General features: G+C 41.7%; 1 protein-coding gene across 1 annotated transcript in view; it reads left to right on the top strand.

Annotated features, from left to right (window-relative positions):
* The window catches only part of LOC141128077 (multidrug and toxin extrusion protein 2-like), a 281272-nt gene that overhangs the window by 125181 nt on the left and 130510 nt on the right, over positions 1-25581 (top strand). The window contains exons 4-6 of the mRNA XM_073615142.1: positions 1329-1477; positions 2766-2808; positions 20163-20207. Coding sequence (XP_073471243.1) covers positions 1329-1477; positions 2766-2808; positions 20163-20207 — 237 coding nt within the window. The remainder of the gene's footprint in view (positions 1-1328; positions 1478-2765; positions 2809-20162; positions 20208-25581) is intronic.

Below are 25581 nucleotides of genomic sequence, written 5' to 3' on the forward strand. Positions count from 1 at the left end.
GTCAATAGAGAGAATCATTTACTATCTGAAAAAACTGCATTCTTCTCCAAGGGACACATGTTCCATTACTTCTGATTTCTTAAAATGAATCTGTATCTTCAATCCCTGTCACACAGTATGAAATGTGGTGTCACTTCACAACAGGGCCAGGATAATAAAGCAACCTTGAAAATAAGTGATAGTACCTGTTTGGCTGAGAACCTTCACAAAGAAGTTTTGATCTGATGATGACCTGACACCAAATCTGCCATTCCTGGATATTATTACTAAGTCTAAAGTGACCCCTAGACTGAAAAGCTGGGGGTCGTCTGGATCCGGGGAGTGGGGACACATGAGGGGGTGTTGTTGCACACCTGAATATCTCTGAAGCACTTTGCTTTTTCTTCACTTTGGATTGGAACACTTTCACTTTATTTGGACTTTTTTGTTTATTATATACTTTACATTTGTTTTTTTCACTAATTGTGTTTGCGAGCGCTATATTTATATTTTTGCATTTTATCAAGCGAATTAGCACTTTGTGTATATGTCATGGTTATGCAATAGAGTCTGTTTGTCAGCCTACCTGTTTCCATGTGTTCATCTCCAAAGACCAGCTGTCTCTCACCTGACTGCTTTTATTAACTCTCCACTAGCATGGCTCCACCCCAGCTCCTATCAGAAAACTCTATATTAACCTCTGCACTGCAGGTCAGCCCTGCTGATCAACCTTTGTGTGTGTTGGCTTCCTGTTCCTGCCTGCCGTGTGCTCTACATTTATCTCTGTTACCGACCTTGGCGTGTTCTATACTATTCCTGTCTGCTCGTGACCCTGACCTTTTGGCGTGTCCCCATCTATCCTTGTTTGCCTGTGACCCTGAACCTTGGTGTGTACCCTGTTGTCCTTGTCTGCTTGTGGCCCTGATCTTGGCTTATTCCTTTACTATCCTTATCCTTCTGTTGCCTACTGTGGGTGTGAGCTGGGGGACCCTGGGGGACCTGGAGCCAGTTGCAGCCCAGTCCATCCTCACCTCTAGAGGCTCTGGTGAACACCTGCTGGCTCTTAGACTCCGCGCCCCAGGGAATCCTACGCTCTAACCCCGGTGGGATCCGTGTTGGTGTTCCAGCGACCCTGCCTTCCTTATACCCGGACTCCCATCCGCAGCAGTCAGCCGTAGGGTCCACTGCCTTGTGGTGCACTCCTGATCCCAACGGTGTGCATCTGTCACCTAGCCTCAAGGTGACCTGACAGTATAGCACGCACTTATTTATATATTTTTTGTACAATATTAGCGCAAGTATATATTTAGAATATATTTTCACATGTATGTAAATGCGCATTCTTTCAGACATATGGCAGCAAGAATTTGAAGCGAGTGGGAACAATCCTGCAGAGAGGAATTCTTATTCTAATGCTGTGCTGCTTCCCCTGCTGGGCAATGCTTATTAACACAGAGGAGGTATTGCTACTGTGCAAACAGAATCCAGATGTCGCCAGGTTAGTGTTATCCCCTTCTTCTTCTTACCTTTGACAGACAATATGTATGAAACAAATAATACATTTACTCAGTTAAAAAAGAATTCCAGTTTTAAGAAAACTCCCTGTTACCCTGCAGCTGTTGTATAAAAATTCCCTTTATACAAAATTCCTCAGGTCCTGTGGCAGGTCATGTGAGATCCTCTCAGGATCCTCCTCTCACTGTGATGGCAATGGGGGGGTCTTTAACACTACAGAAGAATGCTGATGTTATGATGTCAGAACAGCTCCTTGCACTATTGTACTACGAGCCCAGGCTGACTAAGTAAATCATCCCTAGGTGGTGTGTCCTTGACTGCCTGGGCTCACAGAAAGTTGGTTAAATGAAGCTTGCCATTATTCAATACAGAAGAGGCTGGCAGTGGAGTTTCTGCATGGACAGCACTGAAGACAGCATTAGTATTGAAGCAATAGATGCATTTTTTTTATTTTTAGTGGCTGGACAAGTTATTCAATTTAAAAACAAAAAATACATAAACTGGAGTTATGCTTTAAGGGAAATCAGAATGTATTTCAACTATGATTTTATTATTTACAAACTTTCAATCATGGGCGAAACCTGATAAACCTTTAGTATATGGTTCAGTTTTCTGGCCTTTTCAGTGTTCTAACATATCAGAATTATTCTGCCTGCCACATTCTCTGTAGCACAACCATCCATGCATTAATCAATTGTTGAGATCAGTTTTGAAATTCCACTTGGAATATTTCTGTGGAACTATTTGTCGTACCAATCAGAGGTGTATTTTGAGTACCTATTCTTCCTTACATTTGTTTTGCACGCTGCTACACACTAAGGCCCCTTTCACATGGGTGGGCCGATCTGGTCCACCTGTCAGTTTTTATGGAGTGCCGGATGTCAACGGACATGTGTCTGCTGACACTCGCAATATTTGATCTTATCTGCCTAAAACAGATGGAAGGAGATCCATTCCCCATCCATCTGGCAGATCAGGAGGACAGTGGGATGTAAACGAACAGGCAGTGTGTTTACATCTGACCGCCCATAGAGGAAAGCGGGCTGTGTCCGCTCTGCATTAGCAGAGTGGACATTGACCAGTCATCCACGTGCTCAGCGGGGATCAGCAGAGAGATCCCCCGCTAAGCAGGTGTATCCGCTGGCGGAGTAGACCAGTGTGAAAGTGCCCTAAGTAGGTAAGGAAGAGCAGAAATTACCACATCAGTTGATAAGATAATAGATGTATGAATAAACTATCCATATGTTATTAACACATATATTCTTTTTTAGGTTAACACAAAAATATGTAATGATCTTTTTACCTGGTCTACCTGTAAGTTTTGTTCTGTTCTTGTAATACATAAACATTTTCTAATGAATTTGTTTTAGGTAAAAATTATTAACGATTGGTAGGGTGTCCTGCCAAGAGGAGAAAAGTCAAAGGAGTGCTTTTTATTTATTGGTACAGCTGCAAAGAGGTCTGAAGTAAAGTATATAATTGTTAAGCAAGAGCATCTTTCACAAATTGACCAAGGGCAGGCAGTGTTTAGGCAGACCTGAATGAGAAGCATAGGTCAGGGCAGATGGTGTTCCGGCAAAAGAATAAGTCAACCTATAGATTAGTCAGTTTTTGTTCAACCAGTGACCCCTAATGTGTGGATAGGGGAATCCTCTCCACTGTGTCACTGTATTCTAACAGTAGGGAGACCCCCCCCCCCCCCCAGATAGGCTTCTCTGAAGAGATCAGTTTTCAGTGATCGTCTGAAAGTGGACAAAGTGGGAGATAGTCAGACAGATTGGGGTAGAGCATTCCAGAGGATGAGAGAGGCTCTGGAGAAGTCCTGGAGGCGAGCAGGGGATGAGGTGACAAAGGAGCTAAAGAGCAGGAGGTCTTGGAATACATAGATCTGCATTGCAGGCTATAGCCCGCAGTGCTGATCAAGCAGCGAAAATCTGACAGGGTGGTTGTACAGCAGATCCATGTATGGGCAGCTAAAAGCATGCCACAGACAGAAAAATAACAGGAACAGTGAGCAGGCCAGGGATTTATATGGATGTTCCAAAACCTACAGACATGTAGAAACCTTTTGTTCAAGCATTGATATGGTCTATTGCGCTTAACTTGTACTTGCTGCCTAAAAATATTATGAGCAGGCTAAAGTGCTGCACTACCTAAATGTTGCCAGTAAAGAGCATAGATATACACCAAAGTATATCAATAATAGCCTAAATAGAAAAACCTTCATCATAAAAGCAGGCTAGGCACATTGAGAGCAGACATCCACCCCTCGTAGAAGCTACTGGTTCCTTTCCGCTGCTGTATATTCTCCCTCTGCCACATTTACAGTCATAAATTATAGTGTGTAAATGGCATGGATATGTATTTTTTAAATGATTTTAGTGTTGTACATTACAGCGCACATTGTAATTTGTTTTATGTGGGTGTCCATATTGAAGAGATTTCTCCTCACTTTCTGCAATGCTGACCACTGAGACATAAAAAAAGGGAAACATCCTTAATGATGGCACAGACAACAATTAAAACCTGTCAGGGGCTATAACCCTTTACCACTCGATAATTAGAAAAAGGTGTCCTGTCTTTTTTAAGGGTTGCTCTCAAATGCTGCGTTTACTATTCATTTGCTGCAGAAACACATCTCAGTCGAACACGATGAGTCCAATGAAAATTTTAGGCAACATAAAGCAGGTCAAACTCAGCCTCTGAACCACCAAGTATGTTTCTTCATTAACCACTTCAGCCCCGGAAGATTTGGCTGCTCAATGACCAGAGCACTTTTTGCGATACAGCACTGCGTCGCTTTAACTGACAATTGCGCAGTCATGTGACGCTGTACCCAAACAAAATTGATGTCTTTTTTTTTCCCACAAATAGAGCTTTCTTTTGGTAGTATTTGATCATCTCTGCGTTTTTTTTTTTTTTTTGCTCTATAAACAAAAAAAAGCGACAATTTTGAAAAAAACACAATATTTTGTACTTTTTGCTTTAATAAATATCCCGAATTTTTATTAAAAAAGCAAATTTTTTTTTCAGTTTAGGTCGATATGTATTCTTCTACATATTTTTGGTAATAAAAATTGCAATAAGCGTATATTGATTGGTTTGCACAAAAGTTATAGCGTCTACAAAATAGGGGATAGATTTATGGCATTTTATTTATTTATTTATTTTTACTAGTAATGGCAGCGATCTGCGATTTTTATCAAGACTGCAACATTATGGGGGACACTTCGGACACTTTTGACACATTTTTGGGACAATTGACAAATGTACAGCGATCAGTGCTATAAAATTGCACTGATTACTGTATAAATGTCACTGGCAGGGAAGGGGTTAACACTAGGGGGCGATCAAGGGGTTAACTGTGTTCCCTCACTGTGTGTTCTAACTGTAGGGGGAGGGGACTGACTATAGGAGATGACAGATCGTGGTTCCTAGCTATTAGGAACTCACGATCTGCATCTCCTCTCAGAACAGAACAGGGATTTGTGTGTTTACACACACACAACCTTGATCTGCCTCTCGTGCTCGTGATTGCTCGTGGCCGGCGGTCATCGCGACCACCACTGACAGAAATCGTCACCCCCACAGTGCAGTGGGCCCATGCGTGCACCTGCTATCGTGCTTAAAGGAGCCGACGTACAGCTACGACGGCTCGCGGGATCGTGCCGACCTGCCGCAGTATAACGGTGGCTGGTCTGCAAGTGGTTAAAGTCAATAGGATTTTCATCATCCATTGAGGGACACAGGAATGCTGAGACAGTCAGTAATATACTGCTGCCTACAGAAGGTTTGGACACAGCAGAAACCTCCATATAACCCTTCCTCCAACCATCAGGCAACCGTTTCCTAAAAGGTTGGACACCTTAACCTCAGCTCTACTGGGGAAAACTCTAGGCTTTTTATACTTATTTTTTTCATTTTATTTTATTTTTTTTCTATAGTCAAATACTTTGTACACTGTAGATTTTTTTTCATCACTGACTTCAATCAAGAGTTTGAAAATGCTGCTTAAATTAGTCTGTACACAGCAGCTATTCAGTTCAGTGTATCCATAGCAAAAGGGTTGGAGGCTGTACCTGGCCTGGCTGAATTGGAAGCCTGCAGGGCTAGCCTGGAAATAGCCTCAAAAGGTCCTGGGCCCACTTGTAACTGAGCCAGAGCATTTCTCATTTGAGAAGGAGTTTACTAATGGGTGGTTCATGCCCACCCAGTGTGGATGCTCAAGTGATTCACTATAAGGGTCGAAGGTGTACTTACTTGAGGAACTTCACTGATAGAAAGAAATATATCCTTAGATCTCAGTTTGAGCCTGCTATCCTGTGTTAGTGGTTTCTATTAAATAATGTGAGATTGGATTATACTTCTTAGAGAATCGCATTATGGAGTGAGTGGGGTAGATGTCTGAAGCCCTGGGATTTAGCTATGATGATTTATTATATGTCTGTGTCCCACATAGGACTGATGACTGTGCAAATGTGTAAGATACTCTGGCTGAGTGTGTGGGACGCTGACAAGATATCCAAGGTTCTTATCTTTGAGGGATGTTGTCTTTTTGGACAACTGGATGAATCCCCATGTATCAAGCCTCCCTGGTTTGGATGCTCATGATACCATGTGCAGATCACAGGCTAATTACTTGGATGTGGCATCTATTTCAGCAGCCCTGTCAGCATATTTCTTGTTCTACTTACATGTTGTCTTAACATTAATCAGGTTACCTGCACTCTGGGACTCTCTGTTTATGTCATAGTGGGAGAGTGTCTTAGGGAGTTATCCCATAAAGTGGGGGTCAGCAACCAGTAGATCACAATCTAATAGTTTGCGGCCAGGTGACTGGTAGATCATGGTCTGGGCTTGCTGACCCGCCATCTTAGAGCATCAAACAGAGTGCAATGGAACTACTTGTAAAGTTAGAGCTGTAGTAGGGAGCATGAGCCGCATAAGCTTATGCCTCCTCTGTAGTGCTGGCTCCTGTCCCATGCGGAGTGATATCAACTGCACTCCACCTCTTATCCCTGCTAGTGGTCTCCAGAGTGGTGCCAGCAGTAGGAAAAAAAGAGATCTTCAGGTCAGTGTGAAGCAATACACTGGGCATAATAGTATAGGGCTGCTTTCCCACTGATAAGCTGCGGTTTACCCACACCTTGGGTACAGTGCAGCTTACCTGCAGCTTTCCTGCAGGTTTGCTGCACTTAGCCATAGACTTTGATTATATTCTGTGGGTTTGGTGCACTTTCTGAATGCAGGATATTGGTGTGCTTTTTAGAAAGTGCACCACACCTGCAGGATATAATAAAAGTCTATGACAAAGCCCAGCTAACCCAGGAAGGTCTCAGATGCACTGCACCCACAATGCAGGTAAACCACAGCACATCAGTGTAAAAAGCAGCCTTATAGGGGGCTCAGAGCAGTAGGGGTTTATTTACATTTGTAGTTTGGGGGGGGGTGGAAAAACCCCATTGTTAACATGTGTTTTTACCAACCCTGCCACAACCACATCCCCTTTAGCTGCAGTGGCCAGGGGTGTACATATGTCACAGCCGCAGCAAGAGTTATACACCCTGTCATGGTTACTGAGTGTAGCACCTGCCAGAGCATGACCTATTCAAGTGAATAGGGTCGCTCTGCAAATGCCCTGCAACCTTGTGCAGTACAGTAAACAAATCAAAGCAGGCAGCATTGTATTGCTTTCTCACCACCTAATTTAACATCTTGGACCCCACAGAAGCATGCAGTTGCATGGCATTTTACTTAAATGGGTCACTTTTTTCTAGCAGGTGGTAGCACCCACCAAAAGCAACAAGGGGCTTAATTTCTGCTGCAGCAAATGTACACCTTTGGCTGCTGCCTCAGCATGTAAAGGGGGTAGGGATTTGGGGTGGTAAATCCAAGACTCAGCCGCAGGGTTTGCAGGGTGATGTCTAGTGTTAGTATCTACTGGCCACCAATGACCAAGGCTAAGTAGCCCAGATCTTTCCTGAAGCACAATGTACCCTCAAGCTCCTAAAGGTCTATGGAGTTGTTTCTTTCCCCAGTTAAAGGAAGACACCTTTCTCAATGCTGTCCTCATAGCTGGGATTCAAGTCAGTTTCCATAAAATAGTTGGTGCCTACCTCTTTGGGGGCCCCACTGTGAGTAGGTCCCTTGACCTGGAAACTGTTGGACATCACTTTGGTTCTTCCTACAGAGAGGCTTGGAAACTCCCTGGGATAGGGCAAGTGACCTGGTTTTTTATGTTAGACAAAGCTGAGGATTATTCTCCACAGCATGGTTTGCATGGTGCCTTTAAAGGCACTGCTTTTGGCTTCTGGTCCCCTCCATCCTGTAGTCTCCATTCTAGGTAAGAAGATTTGTGCACTTAGTGTGTTTTATCTCCTGAATAGAAGGAAGAAACTATCTCTGGAGGGCTTGATGTTCCCTTAGCTTGTCAGCAGACAGCCCATGCTGCAACCCTACTGCAGTCAGTCCCCATGAAATATAACACACGTCTGGGGGTCCGTTTTCCCCTTTGTTGGTAGGTCTCAAGCTTAAAGAGAAACTTAACCCCCACCCTCCCTCATCAGGGGGGCAGTTGCACAAACCATGAATGGGCAGCCAACCCCCTTAAGGACATGCACTGTAGTGGGTATCTTAGAAGGCTGCAGGCACTCTATACGTCAAGTGCAAGTTGATGGGGAGGGTAAAATCCTGATATAAGTTGGTTAAATTGGGGTTGTCTCCAACTCCTTAAGTCCTAGGCTACCCACCTTTTGCTAGATTGTTCTCTTATATTTCCTGTGACATTGGATGCATGTCCTAGACCTCCCTGCTCCTTCTAAGAGCCATTCTGGTTGATGGTCTGTTCTTCCCATTCGAGTAATTACTGTATTTCTCTAGCTATTAGTGATTGATAAAACTCACAGCTTCTTCTCGTGTGCCTTTGGTGTCCTTCAAGGTAGTCACCCCCTTTGGTGGCGACTCTTGTCTGATTTGAGCATCAGGCCAATCCTCTGTAACTAGTGTAGTATTAAACTGTGCTTGGTGTTCAAATGGTAAAAATAAAAACTAATACAAAGCAGCCAGCACTACAAGGGACAACTTGTGCAAAATAAATGGGTAGAAACAGTGCAGTGCTAAACATAAATCATATAGATATGAGTAGTAATAATAAATAGTGAATCATTATGTGAGAAAGAATTAATAACGCAATAATAAGATAACTAATTAAACAGTTTGTATATGGAAATAGTGAGTCCATAGAGTTTGTGATGCCAAATAGTGACATTCAATCATCCAAGAAAAAAGGAATCACCACTGTGAAAAACGTCTGCTAGCAAAAATGATATAAGGAGGCTTACCGGAACATAAGTACCCTATTTAGCTTATACCAAATGGGTCAAACAGGCAGTGGTGTCTCAACACTAGGGATGAGCCGAACACCCCCCCTGTTCAGTTCGCACCAGAACTTGCGAACAGGCAAAAAATTCGCTCGAACACGCGAACACCGTTAAAGTCTATGGGACACGAACATGAATAATCAAAAGTGCTAATTTTAAAGGCTTATATGCAAGTTATTGTCATAAAAAGTAACTATAAATGATAAACCACCAAGTGCATATAAAGGTGCAATCGTGGTAGTAACTAATAAAAGTGCAACGTGCTAAAAATATAAATATCAAAACACTTTCCAGTGACAAATGAGTGTATATCCCAATTAATAAATACAAATCACAAAAAACGTGAATAAATAGTGTCCATAAAATGAATAAACATCATGCTTCTTCTGATGGGTGTATAAATCACAACACGTGAAAACTGTGCTCTCCCGTGACACCCCACATGTGCTTGCGCTCACCTTCAGTCCTGTGACACAGTAATTAAACGGTGTCAAAATAAGCATTGGGGCCACTCCTAGGCTCACTCAGGATACAATGATGCAAAGACACTCCTCCCAGGTGAAACTGCTAGGCTCACTCAGGTTACAATGGTGCAAAAACACTCCTCTCAGGTAAAACCAAGATCCAAAATCATAGAAAAAACAAACAGAGGGACTCCATAGTGCAATATAGCCAGGACATTTATTAAAGAATAAGCCCTCCAAGAGGGCACTCACATTGGATGGGTGCTAGAGTGCACCAGACTGTACAGGTAAAATAATAAGCAGCTGATCGTATGGCGTGCGGTATGGCATGTGCAATCCTCCTCCTCTGCTGACAGCTCCGTCCTACCCCTCCCCGACGCGTATTCGGCACAGGGGTTTCGTGCCTTCCTCTGGGGGATAACATTGGACGGATGCACAGTGTGAGATATATATGCTGTCGGCGGCCATTTTGCCGAGGACCGCCGACCACCGTATTAAGAGACGATTCACTAAAGCGGACATTTTGCCTGTGCCCACCAGTCTATAATGTGACTTCAATACTGTGTAATGATTGGAAAGTGAAACCTAATCACATATCATCCAATCGGATTGTGTCGGCGGCCATTTTGCCTAGGCCCGAGGACAGCTCTAGTGATGGGCTACACCTATAATGTGACCTAATCACATATCATCCAATCGGATTGTGTCGGCGGCCATTTTGCCTAGGCCCGAGGACAGCTCTAGTGATGGGCTACACCTATAATGTGACTCCAATACTGTGTAATGATTGGAAAGTGAAACCTAATCACATATCGCCTATCATCCAATCGGATTGTGTCGGCGGCCATTTTGCCTAGGCCCGAGGACAGCTCTAGTGATGGGCTACACCTATAATGTGACCTAATCACATATCATCCAATCGGATTGTGTCGGCGGCCATTTTGCCTAGGCCCGAGGACAGCTCTAGTGATGGGCTACACCTATAATGTGACTCCAATACGGTGTAATGATTGGAAAGTGAAACCTAATCACATATCGCCTATCATCCAATCGGATTGTGTCGGCGGCCATTTTGTCTAGGCCCGAGGACAGCTCTAGTGATGGGCTACACCTTTAGGTAAACAACAATAGTTATCATCAAGTGACAGCAATTACCAGCTACCTGAAAATTTATAAAATTAATAATAATAGAGTGGTCTTCATTAATTGTAGTGTAGTGACATAATGTGTATAGATAAATCAGGATAGAGCTGTACATATAGGAGCCATGCCACACCGCACCTCATCTAACTTTAAACATTATAAATAAAAACAACCCCAATATGTTATCTTTATTAAAACGAATAATAAATTACATCAAATTCTCCCCCTCAGAACCTCCTGAAAATCAATAGATCATAAAAGACATCCACGTATCAGATCCCCATATTGGAGTGTAATTAATTAGAATCGGTTAAAATATAAATATAAATATATAATTAATCCCAATCTTCCTGTCAAATCAGTTGTGTATTATATTATATAAAAATATATATTTTATTAATAAAAACGCCCGAATAAATTAATAAAACATTATCCATAACGGTACTATTAAAATAATGTGTAAAAACCCACGTAAAACTCGATTTGTATAAAAACCATCTGAAAGGTACAATAATCTAAGGCTAACTCTTTTATCATTAGAAATTACTGAGGAAACATGTTAAGTCAAAGTCCCTATTGAGCCCCCCAGGGAAAAGTGAACCCAATTGGTGTATCCACCAAGATTCCCGTTTACTGATATCTCTCGTGAAATTGGAACCTCTCCAATGTCGTTTAGGGGCCTCTATCCCCCAAAATTTCATCCCCACCGTACTCTTATTATGCATTTTCTCAAAATGGATATATAAATGATGTTTGTCTGACCCTTTATGGATGTTGCGTACGTGTTCCTCTAATCTGTCTTTTAGGGCTCTGGTGGTACGCCCCACATAGATAAAATCACATGGGCACTTTAAAGCGTATACGACCCCAATAGTGTCACACGATATGAATTCCCTGATAGTATAGGATTGATGGGTTCTGGGATCATGGAATTCCTTTAATCTTCTATCATTCCCTGGAACTCTCACACAGCTGTAGCATCTACCACATCCATAGAAGCCCTTAAGATCCCAAAACATTCTAGGATTTGGTGGGGGTGGCTCAACTACGTTGTGTACCAATATATCCCTTAGATTGGGTGCCTTTTTAAAAACAATTTTAGGATTCTCCGGGAGCACACTTTTGAGGTGAGTGTCCTGCTTTAGGACATTCCAGTATTTTCGTATAATTTTCTGTACTTCATTATTTTGTAGGGAGTAATCAAGAACGATACTAATATTGTCATTAGCGTTGCTATCCATAATTTCAATCTTATCTCTCAATAGATTGTCCCTCTCCAGACGTTCGACCTCCATTTTTTCTTTTTGTAGGAAATCGTTGTGGTATCCTTTATCTAAGAACATGTTGCTTAGCTTGTTGGACTGCCACTCAAAATCCTCAATTTTTGTACAATTCCTTCTCATTCTCATATATTGGCCCCTGGGAATGTTCCTCAACCAGGGTTTGTAGTGACAGCTGGTAATGGGTATATAAGAGTTACGATCTGTTGCTTTAAAAAATGATCTGGTAATGATACCTTCATTGGTGTTAAAAATTTCCAGATCTAAAAAATGGACGTATTCTTTATTGACATCCCAGGTTAAGGAGATATTGAGATCGTTGCGGTTCATGGAATCCAGTAGTTGCATTAATGCCTCCATGCTTCCCTTCCAAACGATCAGTAGATCGTCAATAAATCTCTTGTACAATAAAATATTATCACCTACTCCATTCAGAACTCCTTCCTCTTCCCATTGGGCCATATACAAGTTCGCTACGCTGGGGGCAAATTTAGCGCCCATAGCGACACCTTTTATCTGTAAGTAAAATTTGTTCCCATACCAGAAAAAATTATGGCGTAAACAGAAATCTAAACATTTGAGGATAAATATAACAAAATTTCACTAAATACAAGAACAGATATAGTGGTGAGACCAGCGGATAAAGGCGGGGGTATAGTTGTACTATCCCTACAGCAATATAAGGGAGAAATGGAACGGATACTGAGCGATACTGATACATACCGACCATTGGATAGGAATCCTACCAAATCCTTCAAAAGTATATTAGAAAATATTGTTCATGATGGTGAGGAAGAAGGACTCCTGAGTAAACAGGAAGCAAAATCTCTTGTCCCTACAGTTAGCAAGATACCAGTGATATACTTCCTACCAAAGATACATAAGGATAGCAAAAACCCCCCGGGAAGGCCAATAGTAAGTGGCATTGAATCTTTGACTTCCCGGTTGGGGGAATATATAGACATCCACCTGCAACCATTAGTGAAAAAAACAAAAGCCTACCTCAGGGATACTAAGCACACATTACAATTATTAAGTGAATGCAACGCAGAAGATAATATTATCATGGCCACAGGGGACGTAGCCTCTTTGTATACTAGTATAGACCATGAGGGAGCCATGAAATCAGTAGAGTGGGCCCTGAGGAAGGAGGAACCCGTGGATGGAGATTTTGTTATATTTATCCTCAAATGTTTAGATTTCTGTTTACGCCATAATTTTTTCTGGTATGGGAACAAATTTTACTTACAGATAAAAGGTGTCGCTATGGGCGCTAAATTTGCCCCCAGCGTAGCGAACTTGTATATGGCCCAATGGGAAGAGGAAGGAGTTCTGAATGGAGTAGGTGATAATATTTTATTGTACAAGAGATTTATTGACGATCTACTGATCGTTTGGAAGGGAAGCATGGAGGCATTAATGCAACTACTGGATTCCATGAACCGCAACGATCTCAATATCTCCTTAACCTGGGATGTCAATAAAGAATACGTCCATTTTTTAGATCTGGAAATTTTTAACACCAATGAAGGTATCATTACCAGATCATTTTTTAAAGCAACAGATCGTAACTCTTATATACCCATTACCAGCTGTCACTACAAACCCTGGTTGAGGAACATTCCCAGGGGCCAATATATGAGAATGAGAAGGAATTGTACAAAAATTGAGGATTTTGAGTGGCAGTCCAACAAGCTAAGCAACATGTTCTTAGATAAAGGATACCACAACGATTTCCTACAAAAAGAAAAAATGGAGGTCGAACGTCTGGAGAGGGACAATCTATTGAGAGATAAGATTGAAATTATGGATAGCAACGCTAATGACAATATTAGTATCGTTCTTGATTACTCCCTACAAAATAATGAAGTACAGAAAATTATACGAAAATACTGGAATGTCCTAAAGCAGGACACTCACCTCAAAAGTGTGCTCCCGGAGAATCCTAAAATTGTTTTTAAAAAGGCACCCAATCTAAGGGATATATTGGTACACAACGTAGTTGAGCCACCCCCACCAAATCCTAGAATGTTTTGGGATCTTAAGGGCTTCTATGGATGTGGTAGATGCTACAGCTGTGTGAGAGTTCCAGGGAATGATAGAAGATTAAAGGAATTCCATGATCCCAGAACCCATCAATCCTATACTATCAGGGAATTCATATCGTGTGACACTATTGGGGTCGTATACGCTTTAATGTGCCCATGTGATTTTATCTATGTGGGGCGTACCACCAGAGCCCTAAAAGACAGATTAGAGGAACACGTACGCAACATCCATAAAGGGTCAGACAAACATCATTTATATATCCATTTTGAGAAAATGCATAATAAGAGTACGGTGGGGATGAAAATTTGGGGGATAGAGGCCCCTAAACGACATTGGAGAGGTTCCAATTTCACGAGAGATATCAGTAAACGGGAATCTTGGTGGATACACCAATTGGGTTCACTTTTCCCTGGGGGGCTCAATAGGGACTTTGACTTAACATGTTTCCTCAGTAATTTCTAATGATAAAAGAGTTAGCCTTAGATTATTGTACCTTTCAGATGGTTTTTATACAAATCGAGTTTTACGTGGGTTTTTACACATTATTTTAATAGTACCGTTATGGATAATGTTTTATTAATTTATTCAGGCGTTTTTATTAATAAAATATATATTTTTATATAATATAATACACAACTGATTTGACAGGAAGATTGGGATTAATTATATATTTATATTTTAACCGATTCTAATTAATTACACTCCAATATGGGGATCTGATACGTGGATGTCTTTTATGATCTATTGATTTTCAGGAGGTTCTGAGGGGGAGAATTTGATGTAATTTATTATTCGTTTTAATAAAGATAACATATTGGGGTTGTTTTTATTTATAATGTTTAAAGTTAGATGAGGTGCGGTGTGGCATGGCTCCTATATGTACAGCTCTATCCTGATTTATCTATACACATTATGTCACTACACTACAATTAATGAAGACCACTCTATTATTATTAATTTTATAAATTTTCAGGTAGCTGGTAATTGCTGTCACTTGATGATAACTATTGTTGTTTACCTAAAGGTGTAGCCCATCACTAGAGCTGTCCTCGGGCCTAGACAAAATGGCCGCCGACACAATCCGATTGGATGATAGGCGATATGTGATTAGGTTTCACTTTCCAATCATTACACAGTATTGGAGTCACATTATAGGTGTAGCCCATCACTAGAGCATGAAATGTGATTAGGTCACATTATAGGTGTAGCCCATCACTAGAGCTGTCCTCGGGCCTAGGCAAAATGGCCGCCGACACAATCCGATTGGATGATAGGCGATATGTGATTAGGTTTCACTTTCCAATCATTACACAGTATTGGAGTCACATTATAGGTGTAGCCCATCACTAGAGCTGTCCTCGGGCCTAGGCAAAATGGCCGCCGACACAATCCGATTGGATGATATGTGATTAGGTCACATTATAGGTGTAGCCCATCACTAGAGCTGTCCTCGGGCCTAGGCAAAATGGCCGCCGACACAATCCGATTGGATGATATGTGATTAGGTTTCACTTTCCAATCATTACACAGTATTGAAGTCACATTATAGACTGGTGGGCACAGGCAAAATGTCCGCTTTAGTGATTCGTCTCTTAATACGGTGGTCGGCGGTCCTCGGCAAAATGGCCGCCGACAGCATATATATCTCACACTGTGCATCCGTCCAATGTTATCCCCCAGAGGAAGGCACGAAACCCCTGTGCCGAATACGCGTCGGGGAGGGGTAGGACGGAGCTGTCAGCAGAGGAGGAGGATTGCACATGCCATACCGCACGCCATACGATCAGCTGCTTATTATTTTACCTGTACAGTCTGGTGCACTCTAGCACCCATCCAATGTGAGTACCCTCTTGGAGGGCTTATTCTTTAATAAATGTCCTGGCTATATTGCACTATGGAGTCCCTCTGTTTGTTTTTTCTATGATTTTGGATCTTGGTTTTACCTGAGAGGAGTGTTTTTGCACCATTGTAACCTGAGTGAGCCTAGCAGTTTCACCTGGGAGGAGTGTCTTTGCATCATTGTATCCTGAGTGAGCCTAGGAGTGGCCCCAATGCTTATTTTGACACCGTTTAATTACTGTGTCACAGGACTGAAGGTGAGCGCAAGCACATGTGGGGTGTCACGGGAGAGCACAGTTTTCACGTGTTGTGATTTATACACCCATCAGAAGAAGCATGATGTTTATTCATTTTATGGACACTATTTATTCACGTTTTTTGTGATTTGTATTTATTAATTGGGATATACACTCATTTGTCACTGGAAAGTGTTTTGATATTTATATTTTTAGCACGTTGCACTTTTATTAGTTACTACCACGATTGCACCTTTATATGCACTTGGTGGTTTATCATTTATAGTTATTTGCATTATATTTTACCTGTATGGTTTTATTTATCACATTACATGTGTTTTATATGTGAAATTATTTTTATATATTTTATATGTGACACTATACTAGCGCGGGCACATTTATTATATATTTTTTATCTATCTACACGCAATGAAACGTGGTTCAGTGCTTGCAGCTTAAATAGTTTACTCCTTAGAGGCATTAATCCATCTGTGGATCGCAAGACACCTATATTTTGATTGTCATAAAAAGTGTTTGGGGACCTGGGTCCTGCCTCAGGGGACATGGATCAATGCAAAAAAAAAGTTTTAAAAACGGATGTTTTTTCGGGAGCAGTGATTTTAATAATGCTTAAGCTAAAACAATAAAAGTGTAATATTCCTTTAAATTTCGTACATGGGGGGTGTCTATAGTATGCCTGTAAAGGGGCGCATGTTTCCCGTGTTTAGAACAGTCTGACAGCAAAATGACATTTCAAAGGAAAAAAAGTCATTTAAAACTACTCGCGGCTGTTAATGAATTGCCGGTCCGACAATACACATAAAAGTTCATTGTTAAAAACGGCATGGGAATTCCCCACAGGGGAACCCCGAACCAAAATTAAAAAAAAAAATGACGTAGGGGGTCCTCCTAAATTCCATACCAGGCCCTTCAGGTCTGGTATGGATATTAAGGGGAACCCCGGCCAAATTTTTTTTTAAAAATGGCGTGGGGTCCCCCTCAAAATCTATACCAGACCCTTCAGGTCTGGTATGGATTTTAAGGGGAACCCCGCGTCAAAATTTAAAAAAAAATTGGCGTGGGGTCCCCCCAAAAATCCATACCAGACCCTTATCTGAGCACGCAACCTGGCAGGCTGCAGGAAAAGAGGGGGGGACGAGAGAGCGCCCTCCCTCCTCCTGAACCATACCAGGTCACATGCCCTCAACATTGGGAGGGTGCTTTGGGGTTGCCCCCCAAAACACCTTGTCCCCATGTTGATGGGGACAAGGGCCTCATCCCCACAACCCTTGCCCGGTGGTTGTGGGGCTCTCCGGGCGGGGGGCTTATCGGAATCTGGAAGCCCCCTTTAACAAGGGGACCCCCAGATCCCGGCCCTCCCCCCTGTGTGAAATGGTAAGGAGGTATAAGAGTACCCCTACCCTTTCACAAAAAAAACTGTCAAAAATGTTAAAAATGACAAGAGACAGTTTTTGACAATTCCTTTATTTAAATGCTTCTTCTTTCTTCTCATCAGTACTTCGTTAGGACATAGATCCAAGGAGAAAGGATAGAAGACTCAACATAGTGTAAAACTATAGATAACATTTATTTTAAAAAAAAGGTAGATCACTCACATTTCAGTAAACGTCAAAAATCAAGGATTGAATGATGCATGGAAAAATCAAGTTGTAGTGGCATAGACAGGACAGTAAACCCACTACTGGGTCTACCGTCCTGTCTATGTTCTGTCGATTTTTACATGCATCATTCAATCCATGCTTTTTTTTTTTTGGTGGCAGAAGTTTTTCTCAGCGGTAATTCCCTTTTTCTTGGGTGATTGATCATCACTATTTGGCATCACGAACTCTATGGACTCACTATTTCCATATATGAACTGTTTATGAGTTCTGTTATTATTGTATTATTAATACTTTCTCACATAATTATTCACTATTTATTACTACTACTCATATCTATATGAATTATGTTTAGCGCTGCACTGTTTATACCCAATCCTCTGTACCTCCTTAACATGTGCAGAATGGAAAAATTTGTTTCGGATAGATTCGTTATGTTACTAATTTTGTTTCGTTATGGAATTCATTTAGTTTGGTTTCGGAATTCGTATAGTTTCATTTCGTTTACGTAAAAATTTTTGTTTTGTTTTCGTAAAAATGTATTTAATTTACTAATGTTCTAATGAATTGCAGAACAATTAGAATTCGGATCAGTCTAAAAACAATCGATCGACCGATCCCGTTCTTAATAGCCATGAGTCATCATCTGTCAGCGGACTTCACCGACTTCACTGACAGATGAATGTGAAGATAAAAAATGCAGACATTTTCCGGCAATAGAAAAATGTTAAAAAAAAAAATGGCGTAGGGCCCCCCCAAAATCCATACCAGACCCTTATCCGAGCATGCAGCCTGGCAGGTCCGGAAAGGGGGGGGGCGCTCGCTTGTTCTGAACCATATCAGGCCACATGCCCTAAACATGGGGGAGGTGGGTGCTTTGGGGAGCGGGGGCAGAGCACCTTGTCCCTATGTTGATGGGGACAAGGGCCTCTTCCCGACAACCTCAGATCCCCCCCCCCATGTGAATGGGTTTTGGGTAGATCGTACCCCTACTCATTTACCAAAAAAGTTTCAAAAAGTAAAAACCACAAGAAACTGTTTTTGACAAGTCCTTTATTTAAAAAATAAAAAATAAAAAAATAATGTCCCTAGATGTATATCCATCGTGAATCACAATGCCCCCCGGACCCCAAAAAATAGAAATAAATAAAAACGCTCCACCTTCAGGGAGGCCTACCGCCGTATGCCCGCTCTGCACTTTGACAGTTCTTATATAGGTAATAGGCCTACACCGAAATGCTTTTCACAGCATCAACAAGATGTAAATTGCCTATGACACTAAACTGGTTTAGCCCTCTGTTGAGGGGGGGATATGGTAAATGATCCTCCCCAAACAGGATAAAACCTGTAGGTAAATAAGTGAACCTTCGCTAAGTGGAAGAGTGGGTTTGATAATAAAGTTGGCAGTGCCTCCACCCTTCTGACAACATGTGACATCATGTGACGTCAGCAGGTGGCGGTGCCCTCTTACCTATATAAGAACTGTCAAAGCACAAAGTGGGCATACGGCGGGTAGCCTCCCAGAAGGCGGAGCGTTTTTATTTTTTTAAATTTTTCGTTTCTGGCGGGCGTCGTGATTGACAATAGATGTACATCGAGTGACACAATTTATTTATTTATTTTTTTTTTTTTAAAGGACTTGCCTAAAACAGTTTCTTATGGTTTTTACTTTTTGACTCTTTTTTTGGTGAATGGGTAGGGGTACAATGTACCCGATACCCATTCACATAGGGGGGGCGGGATCTGGGGGCCCCCTTGTTAAAAGGGACTTCCAGATTTCAATAAGCCCCCTGTCTGCAGACCCCAACAACCACCAGCCAGGGTTGGTTGGCCCTTGTCCCCATCAACATGTGGACAAGGTGATTCGGGCTGCATGCTCGGATGGATTTCAACTAAATTTGTTACTATTTGTTACTATTTCATTCAAGGATTCAGATACATCCGAATCTCTGAATAACCAAAAATTTGTCAAATTTGTATTTGGACCAAAACGAATTGCACATGTCTAGTATCTCCCCTGGATCGTTAGAAGTTCCCCTCTCCTGTTGGGAACTTCACCTCTTCTGGTTCAGATTCTTGCATTGATCTTTCTTATTGTCGCAGACCCAACTGTTTCAGGATTCATGAATTCCTATGTCCCTCGATGGACAATAAGAAAAAATAAGATTTTCTGAACATACTGTAAAATCTTTTTCTTGAAGTCCTTTGAGGGACACAGGCCTCATCCCTCTGTGTTTATTAGCCTTATTTACTGCTTTCTTACAAAACTTGAGGGTTGGTTAAAGCCAAGGCTATTCAGAGGCTGACCTTTAAGGGATTTTTGTTTGCCAGTGTCCAAACATTCTGTATGCAGCAGCATGCAACCTAAATGTTTCAAAATTCTGAAATTTCTGTGTCTCTCAGTAGACATTATTTTATGGCATCTCATTTTCTCTGACCTGCATTTGATGTGCATTTCAAATTAATGTCAAATACAAAAAAAACCATTGCCTGTTGACATGAGTCCTTACCAATTCTTGTCTCAGGGATCACCATCATTGGACAGAAAGTAATGGGAAATCTTACCCAATAGAGTCACAGACAGCAAAAAAAATCCTTCTTTCTGTTTCACTGTGTATGTGGTAAATTGTACTTTATATGCTTCTAATTTTTACTACAGGCAGTATTTCTTCATCAGCTGCAATTCAGATATTTGCAAAATCAGGTAAAATTTCTGTAGTTAACATATTAGTTTCATGCATGCATTTTCTCCCATTTAACAATTTTAAATTTGTATTTCTGCTTATGGAGGTCAGGGATGAATAATTGTGTCAGCAAGATCGATCGTTTAATCAAGGGGTCTCCAAACTTTTCAAACAAAGGGCCACTTTATTGTCCTTCAGACTTTAGAGGGCCGGATTGTGGCCAGTAGGGGCAGAAAATGTCACGGTCCAGCATCGGTGAGAATAATTATGGCCTCAGGGCTGGTGGTCAATAAGAGGAGGAGTATTATCCCTATTAGTAGGAGGAATAGTATCCCATCATTGGTATCGGTGGAAGATATAGTGCCCCATTGTTGGTGTCAGTGGGAGGAAAGGTGCCTCATATCAGTGGCAGGAATTGTGCCCCAAGGGCCAGATAAAGGCTAGCAAAGGGCCACATCTGGCCCTCGGGCCGCATTCTAAAGACCCCTGGTTTAATTGATTGATTGAACAACAGTGCCTCCAATACAAAGATAATATATACTGTATATAAAAAAATAATTAAGCTGACTAATAAAATATTTAAGTGATTCTTTACCAATGCAGAAAATCTTTGATTAACACAATACCATAGGGTGTAAGCATGGACTATAAAAATAAATAAAATGTATTTACAAGTCCTTTAGAAACACTATATAATGCAGTTCATATAGTATATATAATGCAGTTCAGAGTATAGAGTGCAGTCGGTATAGTATATATAATGCAGTTCAGAGTATATAGTGCAATTCATATAGTATATATAATGCAGTTGAGAGTATATTAGTGCAGTCCGTATAGTATGTATAATACATACAATACATATACATATAATACATTGCAGAGTATATAGTGCAGTCAATGTATATATAATACAGTGGAGAATATATAGTGCAGTCCGTATAGTATATATAATGCAGTTCAGAGTATATAGTGCCATCAGTGTAGTATATACAGTATCTCACAAAAGTGAGTATACCCATCACATTTTTGTGAATATTTTATTATATCTTTTTGTGTGACAACACTGAAGAAATGACACTTTGCTACAATGTAAAGTAGTAAGTGTACAGCTTGTATAACAGTGTAAATTTGTTGTCCACTCAAAATAACTCAACACACAGCCATTAATGTCTAAACCACTGGCAACAAAAGTGAGTACACCCCTAAGTGAAAATGTCCAAATTGAAGCCAATTAGCCATGTTCCCTCCCCGATGTCATGTGACTCAGGGAGCTGTGAATGGGGAGCAGGTATGTTAAATTTGTTGTTATTGCTCTCACTCTCTCATACTAGTCACTGGAAGTTCAACATGGCACCTCATGGGAAAGAACTCTCTGAGGATCTGAAAAAAAAGAATTGTTGCTCTACATAAATATGGCCTAGGCTATAAGAAGATTGCCAAGACCCTGAAACTGAGCTGCAGTATGGTGGCCAAGACCATACAGGGGTTTAACAGGACAGGTTCCACTCAGAACAGGCCTCGCCATGGTCGACCAAAGAAGCTGAGTGCATGTGCTCAGCGTCATATCCAGAGGTTGTCTTTGGGAAATAGACGTATGAGTGTTGCCAAAATTGCAGCGGAGGTTCAAGGGGCGGGGGTTCAGCCTGTCAGTGCTCAAACCATATGCTGCACACAATTGATCTGCATGGCTGTCATCCCAGAAGGAAGCCTATTCTAAAGATGATATACAAGAAAGCCTGAAAACAGTTTGCTGAAGACAAGCAGACTAAGGACATGGATTACTGGAACTATGTCCTGTGGTCTGATGAGACCAAGATAAATTTATTTGGTTCATATGGTGTCAAGCGTGTGTGGCAGGAACCAGGTGAGGAGTACAAAGACAAGTGTGTCTTCCCTACAGACAAGCATGGTGTTGGGAGTGTCATGGTCTGGGGCTGCACGAGTGCTGCCGGCACTGGGGAGCTACAGTTCATTGAGGGAACCATGAATGCCAACATGTACTGTGATATACTGAAGCAGAGCATGATCCCCTCCCTTCAGAGACTGGGCCGCAGGGCAGTATTCCAACATGATAACGACCCCAAATACACCTCCAAGATGACCACTGCCTTGTAGACATGTGCATTTGTTTTTGTCCGAATGCATTTTCGTCGGAATTTCGGGTATTTTCTTTATCGTTTTAACAAACGATAACGAACATGCAGAATCCGCAAACTGAAAGATCCGACATAAACAAATGCTTTATTTTCGTTGCGACAACAGTTCGATATAGATAGGAGATTCGATATGACGCTGGCAATATCCATCTGTGTCCATCGAACCTGTGGTCGAATGTGCCTAACCTTAGCTCTATTAGTCCAAGATTATTCTACATAGAGAGAAAAGATTCGACATAGAGAGAAAAGATTCGACATTATAGAGACAATAGCAAAAAAGTCAAATGTGCCTAACCTAACTCTATTAGTCCAAGATTATTCGACATAGAGAGAAAAGATTTGACATGAAGATTCGACGAAGCAGTCGATGCGAGCAGACATTTATGGTCAAATGCTCCGCCCATAGGCTATAGAAGAATTCTAATGTTGGTTGACTAGTAATAATAATTAATAAATATAATTATTACTAGTGTCATACAACATTAGAATTCTACTATCGCTTGTAGGCGAAACATTTGTCCGGAAATGTATGATTGCGGCGTCGTAAAGTTTAGCTGCTCCGTCGAATCTTCTTAGAACATTCGACAGACACCATAAGCCTTCAATGACAGATTCGACCTTAATTATTTCGGATTCTCGGCCGAATGCATTTTTTAACAAAACTAAATAAATAAAAACGAATTTTGGGAGTAACTAAATAAATTTATTTTTCAGACGAAAACGAAATTCCGAAACAAAATATTTCAGTGTGCACATGTCTACTGCCTTGCTAAAGAAGCTGAGGGTAAAGGTGATAGACTGGCCACGCATTTCTCCAGACTTAAACCCTATTGAGCATTTGTGGGGCATCCTCAAATGGAAGGTGGACGAGCGCAAGGTCTCTAACATCCACCAGCTCCGTGATGTCGCCATGGAGGAGTGGAAGAGGACTCCAGTGGCAACCTGTGAAGCTCTGGTGAACTCCATGCCCAAGAGGGTTAAGGCAGTGCTGGAAAATAATGGTGGCCACACAAAATATATAATAGACATTAATGGCTGTGTGTTGAGTTATTTTGAGGGACAGCAAATTTACACTGTTATGCAAGCTGTACACTCACTACTTTACATTATAGCAAAGTGTAATTTCTTCAGTGTTGTCACATGAAAAGATATAATAAAATATTTACAAAAATGTGAGGGGTGTATTCACTTTTGTGAGATACTGTATATATAACACATTGCAGAGTATAATACAGTCAGTGTAGTATATATAATACAGTGCTACAGTGCAGGGTATGTAGTGCAGTGCAGAGTATATAATGCAGTGTATTGAAGTGGTTAAGGGGAACCCTATGACAGAATTAAGAAAAAAATGGTGTGGGGGTCCCCCCCCCAAAATCCATACCAGGCCCTTTGGGTCTTGTATAGATTTTAATTGGAACTCCATGCCAAAATTTAAAAATAAAACAGCGCGGGTTCCCCCCCCAAAATCCATACCAGGCCCTTTGGGTCTGGCATAGATTTTAAGGGGAAATCCACGCCAATTTAAAAAAAAAAATTGGCGTGGGTCCCCCCAAAATCCATACCGGACCCTTATTCGAGCAAGCAACCTGGCAGAACAGGAAAGTGGGGATGAGCAAGCACCCCCCCTCCTGAACCATACCGGGGCACTTGCCCTAAACATGGGGAGGATGCTTTGGGGTGCCACCCAAGGCTTCTTGTGCCCATGGTGATGGGGACAAGAGCCTTTTCCTGACAACCCTGGCCATTGGTTGTTGTGGTCTGCGGGCAGGGGGCTTATCGGAATCTGGAAGCCCCCTTTAGCAAGGGGTCCCCAGATCCCGCTCCCCCATGTGAATGGGTATCGGGTACATTGTACCCCTAACCATTCACCAGAAAAAGTGTCAAAAAGTAAAAACCACAGCAGACAGTTTTTGACAATTCCTTTTTTAAAAAAGAAAAAAAAACTGTCTGGCGATATTCCATTCATCTTTAATGACACCGCCCCCGATGGACCAGATAAAAAGAAAAAAGCTCCACCTCAATGGGAGGCCTCCCAGCGACTGCTGTCTCTTGGCTTTGACAGCTGCTATATAGGCAAGGGCGGGGCCGCCCCATGACGTAACCGAGTGACCTCGCCCACTGCTGACGTTATGCTGACCCCACCCTTGCCTATATAAGCACTGTCAAAGTGAAAAGACAGCAGTTGCCCGGAAGGCCTCCCATGGAGGTGGAGTTTTTTTCGTTTGTTTTTTCTATATTTTGGGTCCGTCGGGCGGCATGATTGACAATGGATGTACATTACGGGACAGTTTTTATTTCTTTTTTTAATAAAGGAATTGTCAAAAACTGTCTGTTGTGGTTTTTACTTTCTGATACTTTTTTTGGTGAATGGGTAGGGGTACAATGTACCCGATACCCATTCATATGGGGGGGCATGATCAGAGGGCCTCCTTGTTAAAGGGGGCTTCCAAATTCCGATAAGCCCCCCGCCCGCAGATCCCGACAACCAATGGCCAGGGTTGTTGGAAAGAGGCTCTTGTCCCCATCAACATGGGGACAAAGTTCCTTGGGTGGCACCCCAAAGCACCCTCCCCATGTTAACGGCAAGTGGCCCGGTATAGTTCAGGAGGGGGGGTGCTCGCTTGTCCCCCCTTTCCTGGCCTGCCAGGCTGCTTGCTCGAGTAAGGATCTGGTATGGATTTTCACGTTCATGTCCCATAGACTTTAATAGCGTTTGGATGTTCGCTAGAACCAAACTGGGGGGTGTTCACCCCATCCCTTTTTCCAGGTGTTGTGTAAATACCAGAAGCCCCATTGTTCAGAGACTAAAGGATCCTTTTCTTTAATTGACTTGTCCACAACTTGTTTGCAGATCAAATTGAGTCATTTTCCATCTCTTGGGAAAGTTAAACTTAGTCTGGTGCTGTCATTTGACCTATTTGAAATCTGGTTTCATAGATCATAATTAAAGAAATGATAAAAAAAAGTGTTTTCCCATAAAAGCTCTGACATTTAGCATGAACATAAATAACAGATCTTGGCTATAGGCTTTTGATTAATTTCCTGCCTTGGTGCTTGGGGTCCTTAACCCCATACCAGTTCATGTTCTTACCTTAAATACACACTTAATCATCATAATTAGTTTGGCTCTCCTACCATCTGTTTACTCTGCTAATTTAATTGTTCCTATTTTGTTTGTATAGTTTTTTGAACCATGGGAAACCATTGCCACAAAACATGCAAACATGCTTTAAAA

Source organism: Aquarana catesbeiana, linkage group LG02 (assembly GCF_042186555.1).
Source record: "Aquarana catesbeiana isolate 2022-GZ linkage group LG02, ASM4218655v1, whole genome shotgun sequence".
Lineage (NCBI taxonomy): Eukaryota > Metazoa > Chordata > Amphibia > Anura > Ranidae > Aquarana > Aquarana catesbeiana.